The sequence below is a fragment of the Triticum urartu genome, chromosome 1A (genome assembly GCF_056163025.1).
Source record: "Triticum urartu cultivar PI428250 chromosome 1A, HENAU_Tu73, whole genome shotgun sequence".
In the NCBI taxonomy this organism is placed as follows: Eukaryota; Viridiplantae; Streptophyta; class Magnoliopsida; order Poales; family Poaceae; genus Triticum; species Triticum urartu.
Genome location: NC_141873.1, coordinates 487,089,967 through 487,111,786, shown reverse-complemented (window position 1 = coordinate 487,111,786; position 21,820 = coordinate 487,089,967). Strand labels below are relative to the sequence as shown.

Sequence of the window (21,820 nt, the reverse complement as noted above, 5' to 3'; positions counted from 1 at the left end):
GAATGGCATTGTTTTGGTCTTCCATGACGTAAAAAAGATGGTAGAAGTGAGAGCGAGAATTTACAGGTCCTTCCTCGGCCACAACTCATCATTGGAGACTAGTATATTGTTGGAAATATGCCCTAGAGGCAATAATAAATTGGTTATTTCCTTGTTCATGATAATCGTTTATTATCCATGCTATAATTGTATTGATAGGAAACTCAGATACATGTGTGGATACATAGACAACACCATGTCCCTAGTAAGCCTCTAGTTGACTAGCTCGTTGATCAATTGATGGTTACAGTTTCCTGACCATGGACATTGGATGTCGTTGATAACGGGATCACATCATTAGGAGAATCATGTGATGGACAAGATGAAGGAAATATGCCCTAGAGGCAATAATAAAGTTATTATTATTTCCTTATATCATGATAAATGTTTATTATTCATGCTAGAATTGTATTAACCGGAAACATAATACATGTGTGAATACATAAACAAACAGAGTGTCACTAGTATGCCTCTACTTGACTAGCTCGTTAATCGAAGATGGTTATGTTTCCTAACCATAAACAAAAGAGTTGTTATTTGATTAACGGGATCACATCATTAGGAGAATGATGTGATTGACATGACCCATTCCATTAGCTTAGCACCCGATCGTTTAGTATGTTGCTATTGCTTTCTTCATGACTTATACATGTTCCTATGACTATGAGATTATGCAACTCCCGTTTGCCGGAGGAACACTTTGTGTGCTACCAAACGTCACAACGTAACTGGGTGATTATAAAGGAGCTCTACAGGTGTCTCCAAAGGTACATGTTGGGTTGGCGTATTTCGAGATTAGGATTTGTCACTCCGATTGTCGGAGAGGTATCTCTGGGCCCTCTCGGTAATGCACATCACATAAGTCTTGAAAGCATTGCAACTAATGAGTTAGTTGTGAGATGATGTATTACGGAACGAGTAAAGAGACTTGCCGGTAACGAGATTGAACTAGGTATTAAGATACCGACGATCGAATCTCGGGCAAGTAACATACCGATGACAAAGGGAACAACGTATGTTGTTATGCGGTCTGACCGATAAAGATCTTCGTAAAATATGTGGGAGCCAATATGAGCATCCAGGTTCCGCTATTGGTTATTGACTGGAGACGTGTCTCGGTCATGTCTACATTATTCTCGAACCCATAGGGTCCGCACGCTTAAGGTTTCAATGACAGTTATATTATGAGTTTATGATTTTTGATGTACCGAAGGAGTTCGGAGTCCCGGATGAGATCGGGGACATGACGAGGAGTCTCGAAATGGTCGAGACGTAAAGATCGATATATTGGACGACTATATTCGGACATCGGAAAGGTTCCGAGTGATTCGGGTATTTTTCGGAGTACTTGAGAGTTACGGGAATACGTATTGGGCCTTATTTGGCCATACGGGAAAGAAGAAAAAAGGGCCTCAAGGGTGGCCGCACCCCTCCCCTTGGTCTGGTCCGAATTGGACTAGGGAAGGGGGCGCCCCCTTCCTTCCTTCTCCTTTTCCCTTCCTCTTTTCCTATTCCGTATGGGAGGTGGAATCCTACTAGGACTAGGGAGTCCTAGTAGGACTCCACACTTGGCGCGCCCCCTCCTAGGGCCGGCCTCCTCCTCCCCTTGATCCTTTATATACGGGGGCAGGGGGCACCCCTAGACACACAAGTTGATCCACGTGATCATATTCTTAGCCGTGTGCGGTGCCCCCTTCCACCATAATCCTCGATAATATTGTAGCGGTGCTTAGGCGAAGCCCTGCGACGGTAGTACATCAAGATCGTCACCACGCCGTCGTGCTGACGGAACTCTTCCCCGACACTTTGCTGGATCGGAGTCCGAGGATCGTCATCGAGCTGAACGTGTGCTAGAACTCGGAGGTGCCGTAGTTTCGGTGCTTGATCGGTCGGGCCGTGAAGACGTACGACTACATCAACCGCGTTGTGCTAACGCTTCCGCTGTCGGTCTACAAGGGTACGTAGATCACACTCTTCCCTCTCGTTGCTATGCATCACCATGATCTTGCGTGTGCGTAGGAAATTTTTTAAAATTACTACGTTCCCCAACACAAGACCCAATCCTAAGCCTAGCACAAAGATCGTGCAATTCGTATGCTAAAGCTTTTCTAATGTGAAGTATCATTTCCTTAGACCATGAGATTGTGCAACTCCTGGATACCGTAGGAATGCTTTGGGTGTGCCAAACGTCACAACGTAACTGGGTGGCTATAAAGGTACACTACGGGTATCTCCGAAAGTGTCTGTTGGGTTGGCACGAATCGAGGCTAGGATTTGTCACTCCGTGTGACGGAGAGGTATATCTGGGCCCACTCGGTAGGACATCATCATATGCGCAATGTGACCAAGGAGTTGATCACGGGATGATGTGTTACGGAACGAGTAAAGAGACTTGCCGGTAACGAGATTGAACAAGGTATCGGATACCGACGATCGAATCTCGGGCAAGTACAATACCGCTAGACAAAGGGAATTGAATACGGGATTGATTGAATCCTCGACATCGTGGTTTATCCGATGAGATCATCGTGGAACATGTGGGAGCCAACATGGGTATCCAGATCCCGTTGTTGGTTATTGGCCGGAGAGGTGTCTCGGTCATGTCTACATGGTTCCCGAACCCGTAGGGTCTACACACTTAAGGTTCGATGACGCTAGGATTATAGGGAATAGATATACGTGGTTACCGAATGTTGTTCGGAGTACCGGATGAGATCTCGGATATCATGAGGAGTTCCGAAATGGTCCGGAGGTAAAGATTTATATATGGGAAGTCCTGTTTTGGTCACCGGAAAAGTTTCGGGTGCTATCGGTAAAGTACCGGGACCACCGGGAGGGTCCCGGGGGTCCACCAGGTGGGGCTACCTGCCCCAGAGGGCTGCGTGGGCCAAGTGTGAAAGGGGACCAGCCCCAGGTGGGCTGGTGCGCCCCCCCACCAGGGCCCAAGGCAAAGAGAGAAGGGAAAAGGGGGAAACCCTAGGCTCAGATGGGCCTAAGGCCCACCTAGTGGTGCGCCCCCCCTCTATTCCCCCTTGGCCGCCCCCCTAGATGGGATCTAGGGCTAGCCGCCACCCCTAGGGGTGGAAACCTAGGTGGGGGCGCAGCCCCTCCCTTTCCCCTATATATAGTGGGGTTTTGGGCTGCCATACACACGAGAACATCTCCTTCTTGGCACAGCCCTACCCCTCTCCCTCCTCGTCTCTTGCGGTGCTTGGCGAAGCCCTGCTGGAGTACCATGCTCCTCCACCACCACCACGCCATCGTGCTTCTGCTGGATGGAGTCTTCCCCAACCTCTCCCTCTCTCCTTGCTGGATCAAGGCATGGGAGACGTCACCGGGCTCCATGTGTGTTAAACGCGGAGGTGCCGTCCGTTTGGCACTAGGATCATCGGTGATTTGGATCACGACGAGTATGACTCCATCAACCCCGTTCACTTGAACGCTTCCGCTTAGCGATCTACAAGGGCGTCGATTTTGTCAATTTACTTGCCGTTACTAGTCTTATCTTGATTCGGCGGCATTGTGGGATGAAGCGGCCCGGACCAACCTTACACGTACGCTTACGTGAGACCGGTTCCACCGACTGACATGCACTAGTTGCATAAGGTGGCTGGCGGGTGTCTGTTTGTCCCACTTTAGTCGGATCGGATTCGATGAACAGGGTCCTTATGAAGGGTAAATAGAAATTGGCAATTCACGTTGTGGTTTTGGCGTAGGTAAGAAACGTTCTTGCTAGCAACCTATAGCAGCCACGTAAAAAACTTGCAACAACAATTAGAGGACGTCTAACTTGTTTTTGCAGCAAGTGTTTTGTGATGTGATGTGGCCAAAGGATGTGATGAATTATATATGTGATGTATGAGATGATCATGTTCTTGTAATAGGAATCATGACTTGCATGTCGATGAGTATGACAACCGGCAGGAGCCATAGGAGTTGTCTTAATTTATTTATGACCTGCGTGTCAACATAAACGTCATGTAATTACTTTACTTTATTGCTAACCGTTAGTTGTAGTAGTAGAAGTAATAGTTGGCGAGACAACTTCATGAAGACACGATGATGGAGATCATGGTGTCATGCCGGTGACGATGATGATCATGGAGCCCCGAAGATGGAGATCAAAAGGAGCAAAGTGATGATGGCCATATCATGTCACTATTTGATTGCATGTGATGTTTATCATGTTTTTACATCTTATTTGCTTAGAACGACGGTAGCTTAAATAAGATGATCCCTCACTAAAATTTCAAGAAAAGTGTTCTCCCTAACTGTGCACCGTTGCGAAGGTTCGTCGTTTCGAAGCACCACGTGATGATCGGGTGTGATAGATTCTTACGTTCGAATACAACGGGTGTTGACGAGCCTAGCATGTACAGACATGGCCTCGGAACACATGCGAAACACTTAGGTTAACTTGACGAGCCTAGCATGTATAGACATGGCCTCGGAACACGGAGGACCGAAAGGTCGAACATGAATCGTATAGAAGATGCGATCAACATGAGATGTTCACCGATGATGACTAGTCCGTCTCACGTGATGATCGGACACGGCCTAGTCGATTCGGATCATGTATCACTTAGATGACTAGAGGGATGTCTATCTGAGTGGGAGTTCATGAAATAATCAGATGAACTCAATTATCATGAACATAGTCAAAAGGACTTTGCAAATTATGTCGTAGCTCACGCTTTAGTTCTACTGTTTTAGATATGTTCCTAGAGAAAATTTAGTTGAAAGTTGATAGTAGCAATTATGCGGACTGGATCCGTAAACAGAGGATTGTCCTCATTGCTGCGCAGAAGGATTATGTCCTTAATGCACCGCTCAGTGAGCTGAACCTCAAACGTCAGTTGTAGATGTTGCGAACATCTGACATACACGTTTTGATGACTACATGATAGTTCAGTGCGTAATGCTAAATGGTTTAGAATTGAGGCACCAAAGACGTTTTTGAAACATCGCAGAACATATGAGATGTTCCAAGGACTGAAATTGGGATTTCAGGCTAGTGCCCACGTCAAGAGGTATGAGACCTTTGACAAGTTTCTTAAGCCTACAAACTAAGGAGAAAAGCTCAATCGTTGAGCATGTGCTCAGATTGTATGAGTACAACAATCGCTTGAATCGAGTGGGAGTTGATCTTCCAGATGAGATAGTGATGGTTCTCCAAAGTCACTGTCACCAAGCTATTGGAGCTTTGTGATAAACTATAACATATCAGGGATAGATATGATCCTTGAGCTATTCGCAACACCGCGAAAGTAGAAATCAAATAGGAGCATCAATTGTTGATGGTTAGTAAAACCACTAGTTTCAAGAAGAGCAAGGGCAAGAAAGGGATACTTCATGAAACGACAAATCAGTTGCCGTTCTAGTAAAGAAACCCAAAGTTGAACCCAAGCCCGAGACTAAGTGCTTCTGTAATAAGGGGAACAGTCACTGAAGCGGAACCACCCTAGATACTTGGTAGATGAGAAGGCTGGCAAGGTTGACAGAAGTATGTATTGGACATATATTATATTAAATGTGTACTTTACGAGTACTCCTAGTAGCAGCAGGGTATTAGATACCGGTTCGGTTGCTAAGTGTTAGTAACTCGAAATAAAAGGCTACAGAATAAACGGAGACTAGCCAAAGGTGAGACGACGATAGGTGTTGGAAGAGTTTCCAAGGTTGATGTGATCAAACATCGCACGCTCCGTCTACCATCGGGGTTGGTGTTAAACCTAAATAATTGTTATTTGGTGTTTGCGCTGAGCATGGACATGATTAGATTATGTTCATCGCAATGCGATTATTCATTTAAGGAGAATAATGGTTACTCTGTTTATTTGAATAATACCTTCAATGGTCTTACACCTAAAATGAATGGTTTATTGAATCCCGATTGTAGTGATACACATGTTCATGCCAAAAGATATAAGATAGTAATGATAGTACCACATACTTGTGGCACTGCAATTTTAGTCACAATGGTATAAAACGCATGAAGAAGCTCCATGTTGATGGATCTTTGGACTCGCTTAATTTTGAATCACTTGAGACATGCAAATCATACCACATGAGCAAGATGACTGAAAGGCCTCGTTTTCAGTAAGATGGAACAAGAAAGCAACTTGTTGGAAGTAATACATCTTGATGTGTGCAGTCCAATGAGTGCTGAGGCATGTAGTGGATATCGTTATATTCTTACTTCATAGATGATTTGAGCAGATGCTGAGTATAGTTACTTGATGAATCACGAGTCTGAATTATTGAAAGGTTCAAGTAATTTCAGGGTGAAGTTGAAGATCGTCGTGACAAGAGGATAAAATATCTATAATATGATCATAGAGATGAATATCTGAATTACGAGTTTGGCACAGAATTAAGACATTGTGGAAATTGTTTCACAACTAATACAGCCTGGAACACCATAGTGTGATGGTGTGTCCGAACATCATAACTGCACCCTATTGGATATGATGCATACCATGATGTCTCTTATCGAATTACCACGATAGTTTATGGGTTAGGCATTAGAGACAACCACATTCACTTTAAATAGGGCACCACGTAATTCCGATGAGATGACACCGTATGAACTATGGTTTAGAGAAACCTAAGCTGTCATTTCTTAAAAGTTTGGGGCTGCGACGCTTATGTGAAAAAGTTTCAGGCTGATAAGCTCGAACCCAAAGCGGATAAATGCATTTTCATAGGACACCCAAAACAGTTGGGTATACCTCCTGTCTCAGATCCGAAAGCAATAGGGATTGTTTCTCGAATCGGGTCCTTTCTCGAGGAAAAGTTTCTCTCGAAAGAATTGAGTGGGAGGAAGATAGAACTTGATAAGGTTGTTGAACCTTTACTTCAACCAGAGAGTAGCGCAGCACAGGAAAAATGTTTCTGTGGCACCTGCCTTAGTTGAAGAGAAAGCTAATGATGATGATCATGGAGCTTCAGATCAAGTTACTATCGAACCTCATGGGTTGACAAGGGTGTGTACAACTTCTAAGTGGTAACCCTGTCTTAAAGGTCACGTTGTTGGACAACGATGAACCTATGAGCTATGGAGAAGCAATGGTGGGCCCGGATTTCGAAAATTGGCTCGAGGCCATAAAATCCGAGAGAGGATCCATGTATGAAAACAAAGTGTAGACTTTGGAAGAACTACTTGATGGTCGTAAGGCTGTTAGGTACATGTGGATTTTAAGAACAAGACGGACGTGGACGGTAATGTCATCGTCTATGAAGCTCGACTTGTGGCGAAGAGTTTTTCACAAGTTCAAGCAGTTGACTACGATGAGATTTTCTCACCCGTAGCGATGCTTAAGTCCGTCGGAATCATGTTAGCATAAGCTGCATTTATGAAATCTGGTAGATGGATGTCAAAACAAGTTTCCTTACCAGTTTTCGTAAGGAAAGGTTGTATGTGATACAATCAGAAAGGTTTTGTCGATCCTAAGGATGCTAAAAGGTATGCTAGCTCCAGCGATCCTTCCATGGACTAGAGCAAGCATCTTGGAGTCAGAATATATACTTTGATGGAGTAATCAAAGTTTATGGGTTTGTACAAAGTTTGTTAGAAACTTGTATTTACAATAAAGTGAGTGGGAGCACTACAACATTTTTGATAAGTATATGTGGATGACATATTGTTGATCCGAAATGATGTAGAATTTCTGGAAAGCATATAGGGTTATTTGAAAGGTGTTTTTCAATGGAAAACCTGGATTAAGCTACTTGAACATTGAGCATCAAGATCTATAAGGATAGATAAAGAAACGCTTAATGGTACTTTCAAATGAGCACATACCTTGACATGATCTTGAAGGTGTTCAAGATGGATCAGCCAAAGAAGGAGTTCTTGCCTGAGTTGTAAGGCATGAAGTTAAGACTTAAAACTCGACCACGGCAGAAGAAAGAGGAAGGACGAAGGTCGTCCCCTATGCTTTTGTCATAGGCTCTATACGGTATGCCATGCTGAGTACCGCACCTGATGTGTGCCTTGCCACATGTCTGGCAAGAGGGTACAAAGGTGATCTAGGAGTAGATCACCAGATAGCGGTCAAAATTATCCTTAGAGGAATAAGGATATGTTTCTCGGTTATGGAGGTGATAAAGAGTTCGACGTAAAGAGTTACGTCGATGCAAGCTTAACACCTATCCGGATAGCTCTAAGTAGAGATACCGGATACGTATAATGGAGCAACAATTTAGAATAGCTCCAAGTAGAACCGTTATTTGAAATGGCTCCAAATATAGCGTAGAGATTTGCAAAGTACATACGGATCTGCATGTGACAGACCCGTAGACTACAACCTCTCTCACAAGTAACATGATCAAACCCAGAACTCATTGAGTGTTAATCACATAGTGATGTGAACTAGATTATTGAACTCTAGTAAACTCTTTGGATGTTGGTCACATGGCGATGTGACCTGAGAATGTTAATCACATGGCGATGTGAACTAGATTATTAACTCTAGTGCAAGTGGGAGACTGTTGGAAATATGCCCTAGAGGCAATAATAAATTGGTTATTTCCTTGTTCATGATAATCGTTTATTATCCATGCTATAATTGTATTGATAGGAAACTCAGATACATGTGTGGATACATAGACAACACCATGTCCCTAGTAAGCCTCTAGTTGACTAGCTCGTTGATCAATTGATGGTTACGGTTTCCTGACCATGGACATTGGATGTCGTTGATAACGGGATCACATCATTAGGAGAATCATGTGATGGATAAGACCCAATCCTAAGCCTAGCACAAAGATCGTGTAGTTCGTATGCTAAAGCTTTTTAATGTCAAGTATCATTTCCTTAGACCATGAGATTGTGCAACTCCCGGATACCGTAGGAATGCTTTGGGTGTGCTAAACGTCACAACGTAACTGGGTGGCTATAAAGGTACACTACGGGTATCTCCGAAAGTGTCTGTTGGGTTGGCACGAATCGAGACTGGGATTTGTCACTCCGTGTGACGGAGAGGTATCTCTAGGCCCACTCGGTAGGACATCATCATATGCGCAATGTGACCAAGGAGTTGATCACGGGATGATGTGTTACAGAACGAGTAAAGAGACTTGCCGGTAACGAGATTGAACAAGGTATCGGATACCGACAATCGAGTCTCGGGCAAGTACAATACCGCTAGACAAAGGGAATTGAATACAGGATTGATTGAATCCTTGACATCGTGGTTCATCCGATGAGATCATCGTGGAACATGTGGGAGCCAACATGGGTATCCAGATCCCGCTGTTGGTTATTGGCCGGAGAGGTGTCTCGGTCATGTCTGCATGGTTCCCGAACCCGTAGGGTCTACACACTTAAGGTTCGATGATGCTAGGGTTATAGGGAATAGATATACGTGGTTACCGAATGTTGTTCGGAGTCCCGGATGAGATCCCGGACATCACGAGGAGTTCCGAAATGGTCCGGAGGTAAAGATTTATATATGGGAAGTCCTGTTTTGGTCACCGGAAAAGTTTCGGGTGCTATCGATAACGTACCGGGACCACCGGGAGGGTCCCGGGGGTCCACCAGGTGGGGCTACCTGCCCCAGAGGGCTGCGTGGGCCAAGTGTGAGAGGGGACCAGCCCCAGGTGGGCTGGTGCGCCCCCCCACCAGGGCCCAAGGCAAAGAGAGAAGGGAAAAGGGGGAAACCCTAGGCTCAGATGGGCCTAAGGCCCACCTAGTGGTGCGCCCCCTCTCTCTCCCCCCTTGGACGCCCCCCTAGATGGGATTTAGGGCTGGCCGCCACCCCTAGGGGTGGAAACCTAGGTGGGGGCGCAGCCCCTCCCTTTCCCCTATATATAGTGGGGTTTTGGGCTGCCATACACACGAGAACATCTCCTTCTTGGCGCAACCCTACCCCTCTCCCTCCTCGTCTCTTGCGGTGCTTGGCGAAGCCCTGCTGGAGTACCACGCTCCTCCACCACCACCACGCCGTCGTGTTGCTGCTGGATGGAGTCTTCCCCAACATCTCCCTCTCTCCTTGCTGGATCAAGGCATGGGAGACGTCACCGGGCTGCATGTGTGTTGAACGCGGAGGTGACGTCCGTTCGGCACTAGGATCATCGGTGATTTGGATCACGACGAGTATGACTCCATCAACCCCGTTCACTTGAACGCTTCCGCTTAGCGATCTACAAGGGTATGTAGATGCACTCTCCTTCCCTCGTTGCTAGATTACTCCATAGATTGATCTTGGTGTTGCGTAGAAAATTTTGAATTTCTGCTACGTTCACCAACATATATATGTACACGTCTAGGAGCGGACAACTAATGCAATACATATGCTTAAACCTTGTGGGTCCCAGCTGTCAGATGGAGGAAGCATTTTTGTGCTTAATAAGGAGACACTTGTCTGTGTACGATCATGGACTTGGTGGGTCTGTACTGTCAGACTCTCCATGTAAAGTTCTCTTCCAATGTCTCTCATTTGTTGACCACCTTGACAACACTGTGAAGAGCACACCAAGGCGATGGACGATGGCGAGGCCTCGGATGAGAATCACCCAGAGCCGATGAAAATCAGTAGTGGAGTCCCAGGTGGAGGGGAGTAAGAGGGTTGATTGGTTTGGATGTGGGGTGAGGCTGCCATCATCGAAGAAAAAGAAGAGGTGTGGGGGAGTAGAGGAATGGCTTGACCGGCGGTTTAGGGTAGGTGGAGCGGCCGGGCGTGCCCGACGGTGCTGCCAGCCATTGGAGGTAGGATCTAGCATTCCTGCGAGAGTTATTTTGGGCGGATGGAAAAAGAAGATCTAACATTGAAGAAGCGTGTTGGTCGTTGGATGTCAATCCAACGGTTATGCCGCCATAACCCTTTGTTGTCTAAGTTGACAAAGCCTTGCATATGCTTCAACATAGTGCATCCCATATGTCAGCCTCCAAATCTTTGGCGGACATACATCCCATTTGTTAAAAAATGAATTTATAACCCATTTAAGTATTGGGAATGCCAACTTTAAGACTGAAAGTTCCATCAAGGCCCACATTCATCCTTTTTCTTGAAAGATTTGCAGCTGGGCTCGGCGAGGAAAATGCTGGTCTGGGTTGAGCATTGTCCTATAATTTTTTTAGGTTGGGCATTTATCCCAAACAAAAAAAGTTGGTTGGTATGTGGAGTAATAACTATCTTGACAACTTTCTATGTCCCAAATTCAGCATTATATTAGGGGGCAACACTTTTTTGCGCTTTTACTATTTTCTAGTGCAAGGACATTTGTTTCGCATCAGCCGATTTTGCGTTTGCTTATTTTTACCTTCGCGAACATCGCGGATGCACCCACTTACATCCCTAGCCGCTTATCGTGGGGTGGTGGGAGCATGCAGTCCAGACAGTGCTGGTTTGAGAGGCTGGAGGAAGAGGAAGATGGGAGATTGAAAATGAAGAGAAAAGGCCCGCCAACCATTTGAGATGAACCCAACTGTTGGTAGAAAGAAAAACATTTGTGTCCCCTGACATTTTATTTATCTAGATGAAGATAGTAGCTAATTTCATTCCAAATTTGTCGCACCACGACATTAGAACACTTAAATAAAAAAATATACAAATAAGTCTTTACATTTGGTAGCTGAAGCTGAACCAAAAACTATACTAATAGCCACGGCCACGGCCAGTGCCACCCCCATCAGCACCATCCGCCGATGCCATGGTCGTGGCCACCGCCACCCCCACATCCTCCACCACCACCACAATCGTGTTAGAATGTGGGTGGCATGGAAATACGCCTTTGTGGCATTGAAGTCCAAGGAAGGCCATCGTCTGTGGCGGCGGGAAGGCCCAGCGAGAGGCGCGGGCGCAAGGCCGCCAATCTATTACTCTGCCACCACATCCAACCGCGCATCCATTTCCAAGGCCAGATCCATCTTTTCCCACAAGGGGGCCAGAGAATCCATGGGCAGCTCCTCCTCTCCAAAATTGAAGACGACTGGGTGCTCCTCCGGTTGCACCATTGATGAGGGAGTACTGGTGGACTGGAGATGATAATGAGAGGTGCCGAAAAGAGGATTGGGGCGATAGATGGGAGTGTGGCGACCTATTCTAGGTCGCCGCGAGTTCCATTAAGGAGGTTGGATAGGCAGCGGGCGTCCGACGGTGGGCAGACAAAAGGCGGGTCTCCCGGTGGCAAAAGCTATCGCCGCCTTCTCGTATGATTCTCGGCTGCACAGACTACCACGACTAGGATCACACGTGGTGGTCATCCGTCATACTCCATAATTGGAGGCACTAATGGCTAGCAGCCATCGTCGATGGTGCATGAGATGTCACGTTTCTTCAATTCCCACGCACAACACGAGGAGGAAGAAAATTGAACTTCCATCCCGAGGTGGCGAGGTGACGGTTGAGGTGTGGAGCGAGCTAGAGTTAAGCGGGTCATGGCGCGAGGGAGCGTCACCGGCCGCTGTGGGCGGCACCATGCGGTCCAATCATGCTGGTTTGGGCGGGGGGAGGGACAAGCAGACCGAAGAATGAAGAAGCATGCCAGCCATTGGATTGATATCCAATCAACATACGCAAAATTTGTTTCAGTGGTTGGCTCTGCATGAGTTTTTATTAAAACGTGGCTCTTCATGATAGAACTTGTTTTTTATAACAATGCAATGGGTCCCAAATGTTAGCCTCCCAATCCATGGTGGACCAGCTGCCCATTTGTTGGGCGAGCTAACCTACAGAAAAGAACAATTTCTTTTTCATCAAGGCCCCAGAAAAATATGTTTAATCTTGGGCGGTGAGGGGCTTAGATTCAGACAGGCTAGGCGAGGCGGTTCAACCAGCCGAGTTCCAGATGTCAATTTGTGAAATCTATTGGCTCCCCTGTGTGTCCATGTGTGATGCACTGGTCATTTGTGTAGGATCCATCCGATTGTTTTCCATGTAATGTACGTGTGTTAGTAGGCTAGTTAGTGATGTTGAGAAACGTAGTAGAAAACAAAAAATCCGCCCTACAATCACCTAGGAACAATATGAAGATGCATATAAGGTTTGGATCAATGATCGTTATTGACTCCGAGTGCAGCGGAAGTGGACGAGTCTGTGTAGATTGTACTTGGAGTCCCTCACACCATGGATGAATGATCCCGCGAACCACCCACGAACGGTCCCTCGAACGGAAGACCGAAAGCACGACCTCTTGCAAGCGTACGGTCTTCATGATTCGGCAGCGCTTCGCTGTCTAGAACTAATCGTCACAGGAGAATTAGAGGGAAGAGATTAGAACCACACTGAACTTCTAATTATGTGGATTAGAGGATCTAGGTCAAGCTCTAATTGATCAACTAGGATCAACTAGAACTAGACTTAGAGGAACTAGAGGAGGCTTTTTGTGTTAATTATGAAAAAAAACCCTCTAGTATATATTGGTTGGAGGAAAGGGTGCCACAATGGGGGAAGGATACCTCATCCCTTATGCCAGCCAAGGAGGGGGTTTCCCACTCCAATTCGGCCTCCCCTTGGCCTCCAAAAAGGCTAAGGGGTGGCGCCTCCTTTATTGGGCCCTCATGGCCTGATAGTCCTTTCACTACTTGGCCTTTTAAAACCCGTTGATATTAAATTAAATATAAAAGCCTTATAACAATAACTAGGGCCTTTAATTATTAATTTAACAGCATCGGAAACATTCTCCACCTATATATTATTTATAAGTAATACCCGGTATTGCCCGATAAACTTCGAAACTCTTCCGGTGATCCCAAAACGCTTCAGGTTCCTCTCGAAACTATTTTGAATATTAACGGAGCTATTTCATAAATAATTCCTCATTACTCCCGCCCTACTAACACTCAGCATATCGTGATCACCTTAAGCTTGTGACCCCGTAGGTTCGGTAAATTATAGACATGAATGAAACTCCTTCGTTCAATGACCGATAGCGGAACCGTGGACGTCCATATCGATCCCTTTGGTTGCATGAATGGTATTTGAGTGAAACTTTGGTTATCATGTGATGTTCCCTTTGCTTCACGATACTTTACAAAACCCAAGATGCATCGGTATCCTCCCGAGTCATACACATGCCCACTATACCGCCATCCTTGTTACCAGTTTTGTTCTTCTTTCTCATTGAAGTGTTCCAGCATCCTTGTGACGTAGTTTTTTCAGTGAAGAATAGTTCGTCGAATCCTATCAACACAGGATCTAGTTTTGAAGATCTCGACGCGATGAATTCAACGGTGGAAACGGTCCGAGATTTGGACGAACGATTTTGATAAAACATTTTGAATAAACGAATCTATGAGAACAGGAAAAAAAATCAGTGCGCTACTTGGCGCAACCAGGGGAGAGACGGAAGTGACCTTTGCCGGCAGTACTCCTTAATTAATGCTTTCGTAAAATCCTAAAAAAAAGTGCTTTCATAAAAAAGAGAGGAAGGATTAGAGGTGCACTTAGAAACGCTACAAGCCCACGACGGCCCATCAGCCTGCCCATCAAGCCAATTCCAGAATCCAGGCCCGTGTTTCACGGTCGTGCTCTGGGCCTGGATCGTTCTCGCCCGCCCGCCGCACCCCGGCGAGGCAAACCGCGGCCGCCCGCCCTTCCCTTCCCCCCACGGCAGCCGACCGACCGCACCACCACCAACCACCGACCACCCCCCGCCGCCCGAATGGCGGAAAACGCCACCCCCGCCATGCGCGCGCTGCCATCCGCTCCCACCACCGGCCGCGCGCGTCGCTCGCGCCCGCCCACCGACCCCCGCGGCAACCGGAGCGAAACCAGCGCCCCCTCCCCCTCGTCCTATTTCGCCATGCCACCCTCCACCACCGACCCACCTCCCCTCTCCTCTCCTTCTCCGGCTTCCGGCGGCTAAGGGCCCTCGCTGCACGGCCGCACCGCACACCGCGTCGCGCAATCCGCATCCAGCCCTCCTCGTCGCGGCGCAGCTCACGCCACCCACGGCACCGAGGGCGCGCGCCCGGCGACGCGGAGTAGCAGGAGGAGGAGGAGGAGGAGGGGGTTGAGAGCAAGCGGGCGGCCCCGGCGCGGCGTGACCCCCTCCGGCCTCCGGCCATGCTGCAGCGCGCGGCGGGCAGCGCCTACTCCTGGTGGTGGGCGTCCCACATCCGCACCAGCCAGTCCAAATGGCTCGACGCCACCCTCAACGGTACGCATCCATTCCCCATCCCCGGCGTGGCGCATTGCGCGTTGCGGATTTCTGAAAACTGTGGCCATGACAATGTTGTGTCTGCATCGTGCGTGCAGAGATGGAGGAGAGGGTGAAGCTCATGATCAAGCTCATCGGGGCGGATGCCGACACGTTCGGCAAGAAGGCGGAGCTCTACTTCAGGAGCCGGCCGGAGCTCATCAGCAACGTCGAGGAGATGTTCAGATCCTACCAAGCACTGGCTGACCGGTACGACCGGATATCTAGCGAGCTGCACAAGGCCAACCACACCATTGCCACCGTTTTCCCGGACCATGTCCAGTTCTCCATGCAAGAGGATGACGCCGAAGGAGTCCCCAAGGCAATTACAAGTATTGATCTCATCAACTACAAATTCCCTGCTCTGGAAGGTTTGCCAATGGGCTCACGCGTCACAAGCCGGGGATCGAGCCCGAACCCGGCTCCAAAGAGGACCCAGACACACCGGGGAGTCGGCTCCCACATGAATAAGGACAGGGCACTGGAAGAGATCGACAAGCTGCAGAAGCAAATCCTGGTGCTGCAGACCGAGAAGGAGTTCTTGAAGACCACTTATGACAGTGCACTGGGCAAGTATCTAGACATTGAAAGGAAGGTGGCCGAGTTGCAGGAGGAAGTTTGCGGCTTGCAAGATACTTTTAGCACTAGCTCGGGCATTGAAGACAATGAAGCCCGAGCACTGATGGCTTCACGAGCCCTTATGTCTTGTGAGCATACATTGGTTAACTTGCAGGGCCAGCAAAAGAGGTCATCTAAAGAGGCGAGGACTGAATTTCAAAGATTCAACGAGGCAAAGGAGAAACTGAAAACCTTCAAGGATGAGTGTGGGCAGCCCCAGACGCAAGATGACGGGCCCGATCACCATGAAACAGGACTTACCCAAGTACTGCCACCTGTGGATGGTGGCGATTCTGTTCAGGACGAGGCTAAGCTTGACCTGCAGGAAGTATGCCAAAAAATCAAAGAACTAATTGAATTGCGCCCAGAGGCATCAGTTTCAGACATAGCGGAAAAAGTTGATCGACTTGTGGAGAAGGTAGTCAACCTGGAGCTTGCTACTACGTCTCAGAATGCTCAGATCGATAGAATGAAATCTGAGATAGATGACTTTCACAAGCGCCTGCATGCCTTGGAGGAGGAGAAGGCAGCTTTGGTTGTTGATTCCAGTAAGTTGGCCGAAAGGTTGAAGCAAGTTGAGGTGGTGCTACAAGTCGTCCTACAAATTGGTAGGTCCATACAACATGGTACCGAGAATATTCGTGAAGAAATGACTGAAGCTTGCAGTGAACTTGCTGGGTTTGTAGAAGCATTGAACTCTCCAGCGTCTCAAAACAGCAAGTTTTTTGATTCGTCTGAAAAGGGCTCGGAAGATATTGTGGTGCAGCAACAGCTTGTTGCTAATCTATCTGAAGGCGAGGATAATATTTTATCAGAAGATTATGCATCTGTGCTTCAGATCTACAAAGATACAGAGCAACAACTTTCTGAAATTGAGAAGGAAAACCAAAAGTATCATACTGAGGCGATGTCAGAGCTGAAGGAACTGAAGAGCTCTAATACAATGAAAGACGAGGAGATTCATTCTCTTCGCCGCATGCTAAGTTCTTTGCAGAGAAAGATGAATGTTTCTGTTTCGGAGAGCGGGGAGATGTCTGAAGAAACGTCCAAAATAAGCAGCACTCCTACAACTGAAGACAAAGAGATTGCTGATGTAGATGAATATATTAAGCAATGCGAAGGTGAAGAACCACTTGAGTATTCAGTTGGGGAGGAAAAATTTAGAGCAGAGATCGACAAGGTGTTGGAGCAGACCATGGACTTCTGGCTGAGGTTTAGCACATCATACCATCAAATACGACATTTCCAAACAGCATTTGACAGGCTAAAAGCCGAGATGATCAAGTTGACCGATGCACAGGCACAGGGAGTTGCAGATGGAATTCCTACTAATCATCAGGTAGCAAAACTGGAGTCAGCTGTTTTAGAAAAGAAATTTCGGGATTTGAATACAGATCTTCAAGTTTGGATGGAAAAGAATGTGCTATTAAAAGGAGAGCTGGAGAACAGGTTCTCTTCACTATGCAGCATACAAGAGGATATATCAAAGATCACAATTCTGGATAAAGGTGGTGAAGATCATTTTACCCTCATCCAAGCTGCAAAATTCCAAGGAGAGGTTCTTAATATGAAACAAGAGAATAACAAAGTTGCTAAAGAGCTAGAAGCTGGGCTGGACCACGTAAGAGGTCTCCAAGTGGAGGTTGGGAGGGAGCTCTTGAAACTCCGGGAGAATCTTGAGCTATCTATAGCAAGAAGCAACCGCGCTCAACAGAACTTTCGAACCTTGTCAACAAAAGCTGTGGTTCCCCTTAGAACTTTCCTGTTTGGTGTGAAGCCGAAGAAGCCATCACTCTTCTCCTGCATGGGTCCTGGGATGCATAAGCAATATGGTAGCTCGAAGCATGGTCGTAGATGAGAATGGTTGGGTTATCTGCTATTTGTTTCTTGGTATTAATACATGAGAGATTTCATTGTAGTTGCCAGTTGATTTGGAGCTATACGTGTCTTTCCTTAGGGCTTAAATGTATAGGACCTGCATCACTTGACTCAAATTTGTTTTATGATTCAATATACTCCTGCACTAACCTTACTGCCAGAACTAAATTTGGTGGGAAGGATAATGTCATATTTGTTCATCATACTACTGTCCTGGTACCGGAAGAAACTGTGTTTGCCTTCAATGGTCAAACTGAGGTCAAGTTGGCAATCCTTCGGGGCATCGTTCATAAAGCTGTTGGGAGGAAACTATTACCACTCAGATTCCAGACAAAATACAAACGTTTTTTGAATTTCTCATGCCCACAATATCCTTGTCTTCCTCTGGTGGTCTGTTCAGCAGTCATTGAAATCACTTTTCAGGATATGCAATCTTGGAGAAGCGGGTCTCCCCTCGTTTGGCAATGTCTTTCTTCAATGCATGGTGTCAATATAGTGGAAAATTACCAGACAAAAATGTCTGTTGACTTCATGGTGTTTGGTTCATGTCCAAATTCAAAGTTGGTTTGCATACGATGATCTGTTAACATCCAAAAAAGGAAAAGGAAGGCTAGGTTGCCTATAAAACTAATATTGTACTATTTTCTTCTGTTCTCTTTTATATGGAAGGTGGTGTTGCTGTTTACTACAGTTGTTTGTTGTATTGCATCTTTAGCCTCTTAACATTTTAGCATAAGTTTGAGTCATTGCTACTTCCTTAGCAGGAAAGATAAGTGACTGTTGGTTTCATTGAATCATATGACAGGATGGTGTCAGAATCTTGGCTCGGATAGACTTGATCAGGTATGTTTCATATCAGTGCTCTAGACGGCACATCACATGAAGTTAATAATGCTACCTTGTCCGTTCTTTGATGTATTTACTTTTTAGTACTTATTTCGAAAATGGAAAATGGGCTGTGAGGTGGCAGTTATCAGATATGGCTTAGCCCTGTTCTATCCATTATATACTCACTGTTTTCAGTTTTATGCATAGTTTACTGTATAATTAAACTCTGTAGTTGTCGAAACTGTGCAGCTCTTTCCTAGTCGGTTCACAGGTTTCCTCAAAGTTCTTCTGTTTCCCAAGGTGGTGGGTTCCTGTTTCCTACTTTGCTAGTTGCTACAGAAGTAGGAACCCATTGTACAGAATCAAAGATAAGGTAGGTACCCGGCAATCTCTAGACTCTAGCTAAAGATTAAAGCTCTTGAAATTGATAAAGAAGGGCTTGAGTTTCGTTCCAGCAAGCATCACATCAGTTATCCAGCTACAGATTGTTTTATCTTGTATACCTTTCTATTCCTGCTCCATAATGCTAGTTACTAGTCCTGTTGTCTTCGTAAGTGGATCTCGTTGACAATTGTAGATGGAACTATACATTTGTTTTTCTACTCCACTGCTAGTTACTGTATTTGTAATTATTGGCAAATCCAAAACCAAATTCAGAACTGCAGTGAAGTTAGTTTCCATGTCCAGTATAAATCCAAAATCTAGTCATTCATCTGTAATATTTTCTCTAGTACTATGATCTTCTCATGGGTTTCTTAAGAAAATGTTAGGTGTTCCTTAACGTGGTTGTGATGTGGTTATATTTTCTTGTATTTTTCAGAAAGGGTTATATTTTTTCTTAAAACTAGTAATGTATGTTCTTCATAACATTATCTAACTTATACATACTCGTGATTGGCCCACATGCGCAAATATTGCCAGTAAGGTGCAATTTTGGAGTTTTTTTTTTTCATTTTTGTGCAGAATGGCCAATGGCATCAATCTCCCCATGTTTATTAATGCATAATATATAGTTGGAGCATATTCCTTAGCAGCATGTCTGACACCTGTTCGTCTTCTGGAGTGTTATGTTCAGCATACTTTTTATCTTCTATCAGAGGAAGGCAGATTTCGAACTTCTTTTCCTTCCAAGGTAAAGAATCCCATTTCCAGTGGCTTCGCCGGACAGAAAGGGCCCCAGCTTTTGTAGGAGCTATTTGACTTCCCACCCAGCTCATCAGTTTGATATCCTTCCACAACATGTCCACTGTTGACCATACTGAGCTGGCATAGCAATTAGGAAATGTCTGCCTTGTTAAAAGTAGTGGCCCTAGCCGCCCTACCACCTTTGGTATATAGTGTACACCATGCACATCAAGCGTTCTCTTCTTATACCCAACCCCCTTCACTTGCACTTAGCCCCAGACACATTAGAGGGATTCATATCCAAAAGCCATGTTCAATCCTTCTTCCTCGCCCGCGCCCACCTACAGTGACCCCTCCATGCACCATGCAGTGAACCCCTCTGGTGATTTGCACACAGCTCCGACCGAAATTCCTCGCAGCACCGGTTTCTTCCATGCCAATGGTGGCCTGTTTTCTCCGGTCGATGTTGCTGCTTCAGCACCGCCTTCCTACATCTCTCCCCTTCCTCCATACAATATCAACACGAGCACCAGCACACACCCCTTACCATTTCACCTCCAGTTTCTTGACCCCCTCAACGGTAATGCCGCCTTCTCTTGCCCATCTCATTCGACATGGCAGTTGCATCCACCCCCTTTTGCTTCCTCCCCTTCCTCGTCCTCTGGTGACTTCTTTGAATTCAGCAGCTCCGATACCATGCGGCGTGTCCTCAGCACCGGCGACCTGCAGGTAATGCAACAAGACTCAAGTTGGGACTGCAGTTCATACCACTAAACAGCTGCTAACCACATGTTGATGCAAAACAGGGCAACACTGTTTCACCACCATTGCCGCCACCGCCAATACCGCCACAGTTTCCAGGCGACAACTGCAGCCAGGAAGCCGGTGATCCTTTTTCAGAGAAGGTGGGGCGTTACAGCGCCGAAGAACGGAAGGAGAGGATCGAGAGGTACCGCGCCAAGCGCCAGCAGAGGAACTTCCACAAGAAGATAACTGTGTGTATTGATCCCCCTCACAACCTGTGAATGCTTATGTTCTCTTGCCAATTCTAACATATATCTTGTCCACCATCTCTCTGGTCTTCCAGTACGCTTGCAGGAAGACGTTGGCAGATAGCCGGCCGAGGGTGCAGGGCCGCTTCGCCAGGAACCTTGAGGCGGAGGGCGACATGGAGATGGAGGCGTCTGACATCAGCTATGAGTACTGCCCATACAACAACCTCGGCGGCAACCGCTACGACAGCCAGAGCCAGGGCATGGAAACCGTCGGTGATGGCACGGCGTTTGACGACAGCAAGTGGTGGTGGGGCACGCCGGTGGCAACCAACAGGCAGCAGCAGCAGCTTGGTTTCGACATCGACGACGACGAATCCCAGCTGTGGGCCAGCCTCGCTGACATGTGCTAGCTCCGGCGCCTGATTGTGATTGGTGCTGTCTGGTCTGCTGGTGCAAGGAGCACCGAGCGGCGGCGGCTGCAGGTGGTCAGAGCGGCGTCGCTGACCTTCTTAAGCCCGCCCGCCCGCCACCGTACCCGTAGTGCGTGCATGCAGCTTAATTATTTATCCTTTAGTAGAAGAAAGAAAGAAAGAAAGAAAGACGAGGATGAAGAGGACCTCTCACTCACCTCCCAGCTTCTTCTCCGTGTGTTCCGTCCGAGTCAGACAGTTAGCACTACTTTCTATAGTTTCTACTCGTGTTTTACAGTCTTGTTCCATAAAGCATGGCCCTGCCGTTGCTTTCTGCTCCTCCATACGCACCCGAAAAATCGAAACAAATCTCCTTGCCGTAACTTTCGTGTCCCGTTCTGTCTGTTTTTCATCGCTCTCGCTTTGCGAATGTCAGTGCTGGTGCGTGCATGTTTTCGACATGCTTGCTGTTGCTGATCGGGGAGGCCACTGACTCACCGAGTCATGGCGTGCGCCGCCGAACCCGAAGGTTCCGGCCCCTTGCTGCGGATGGCAAATTACCGAATGGCGACGGTCTCATTGGCGCAAACAAATTGGTGCTGATCACTTTCACCATCGCTACCCCCTTTTGCCATGCAAAACTCTGTGCAGCTTGACCGGTGTGCGGGCTTTGCACTATGATTCCCCCGCTATAAAAGATACCACACTAGCAGTTCCTGGAAAGAAAAGATGCATCTCCTAACTGTCCTTTTATTGGTCATTTCCGCTTGGAAAGCTTGACGC

The 21,820-nt window shown here is 46.8% G+C and overlaps 2 protein-coding genes across 2 annotated transcripts; both read left to right on the top strand.

Moving 5' to 3' along the window:
• Positions 1-14,613: 14,613 nt before the first annotated feature.
• LOC125521139 (protein NETWORKED 2A) lies at positions 14,614-17,719 on the top strand. The gene is made up of 2 exons (XM_048686190.2): positions 14,614-15,144; positions 15,243-17,719. The coding sequence occupies exons 1-2, from the start codon at positions 15,051-15,053 to the stop codon at positions 17,657-17,659; spliced, it is 2,511 nt and encodes an 836-aa protein (XP_048542147.2). The 5' UTR covers positions 14,614-15,050; the 3' UTR covers positions 17,660-17,719.
• Positions 17,720-18,031: 312 nt separating this feature from the next.
• LOC125521148 (uncharacterized) lies at positions 18,032-21,332 on the top strand. The gene is made up of 3 exons (XM_087526492.1): positions 18,032-20,361; positions 20,439-20,627; positions 20,720-21,332. The coding sequence occupies exons 1-3, from the start codon at positions 19,942-19,944 to the stop codon at positions 21,035-21,037; spliced, it is 927 nt and encodes a 308-aa protein (XP_087382618.1). The 5' UTR covers positions 18,032-19,941; the 3' UTR covers positions 21,038-21,332.
• Positions 21,333-21,820: the final 488 nt, after the last annotated feature.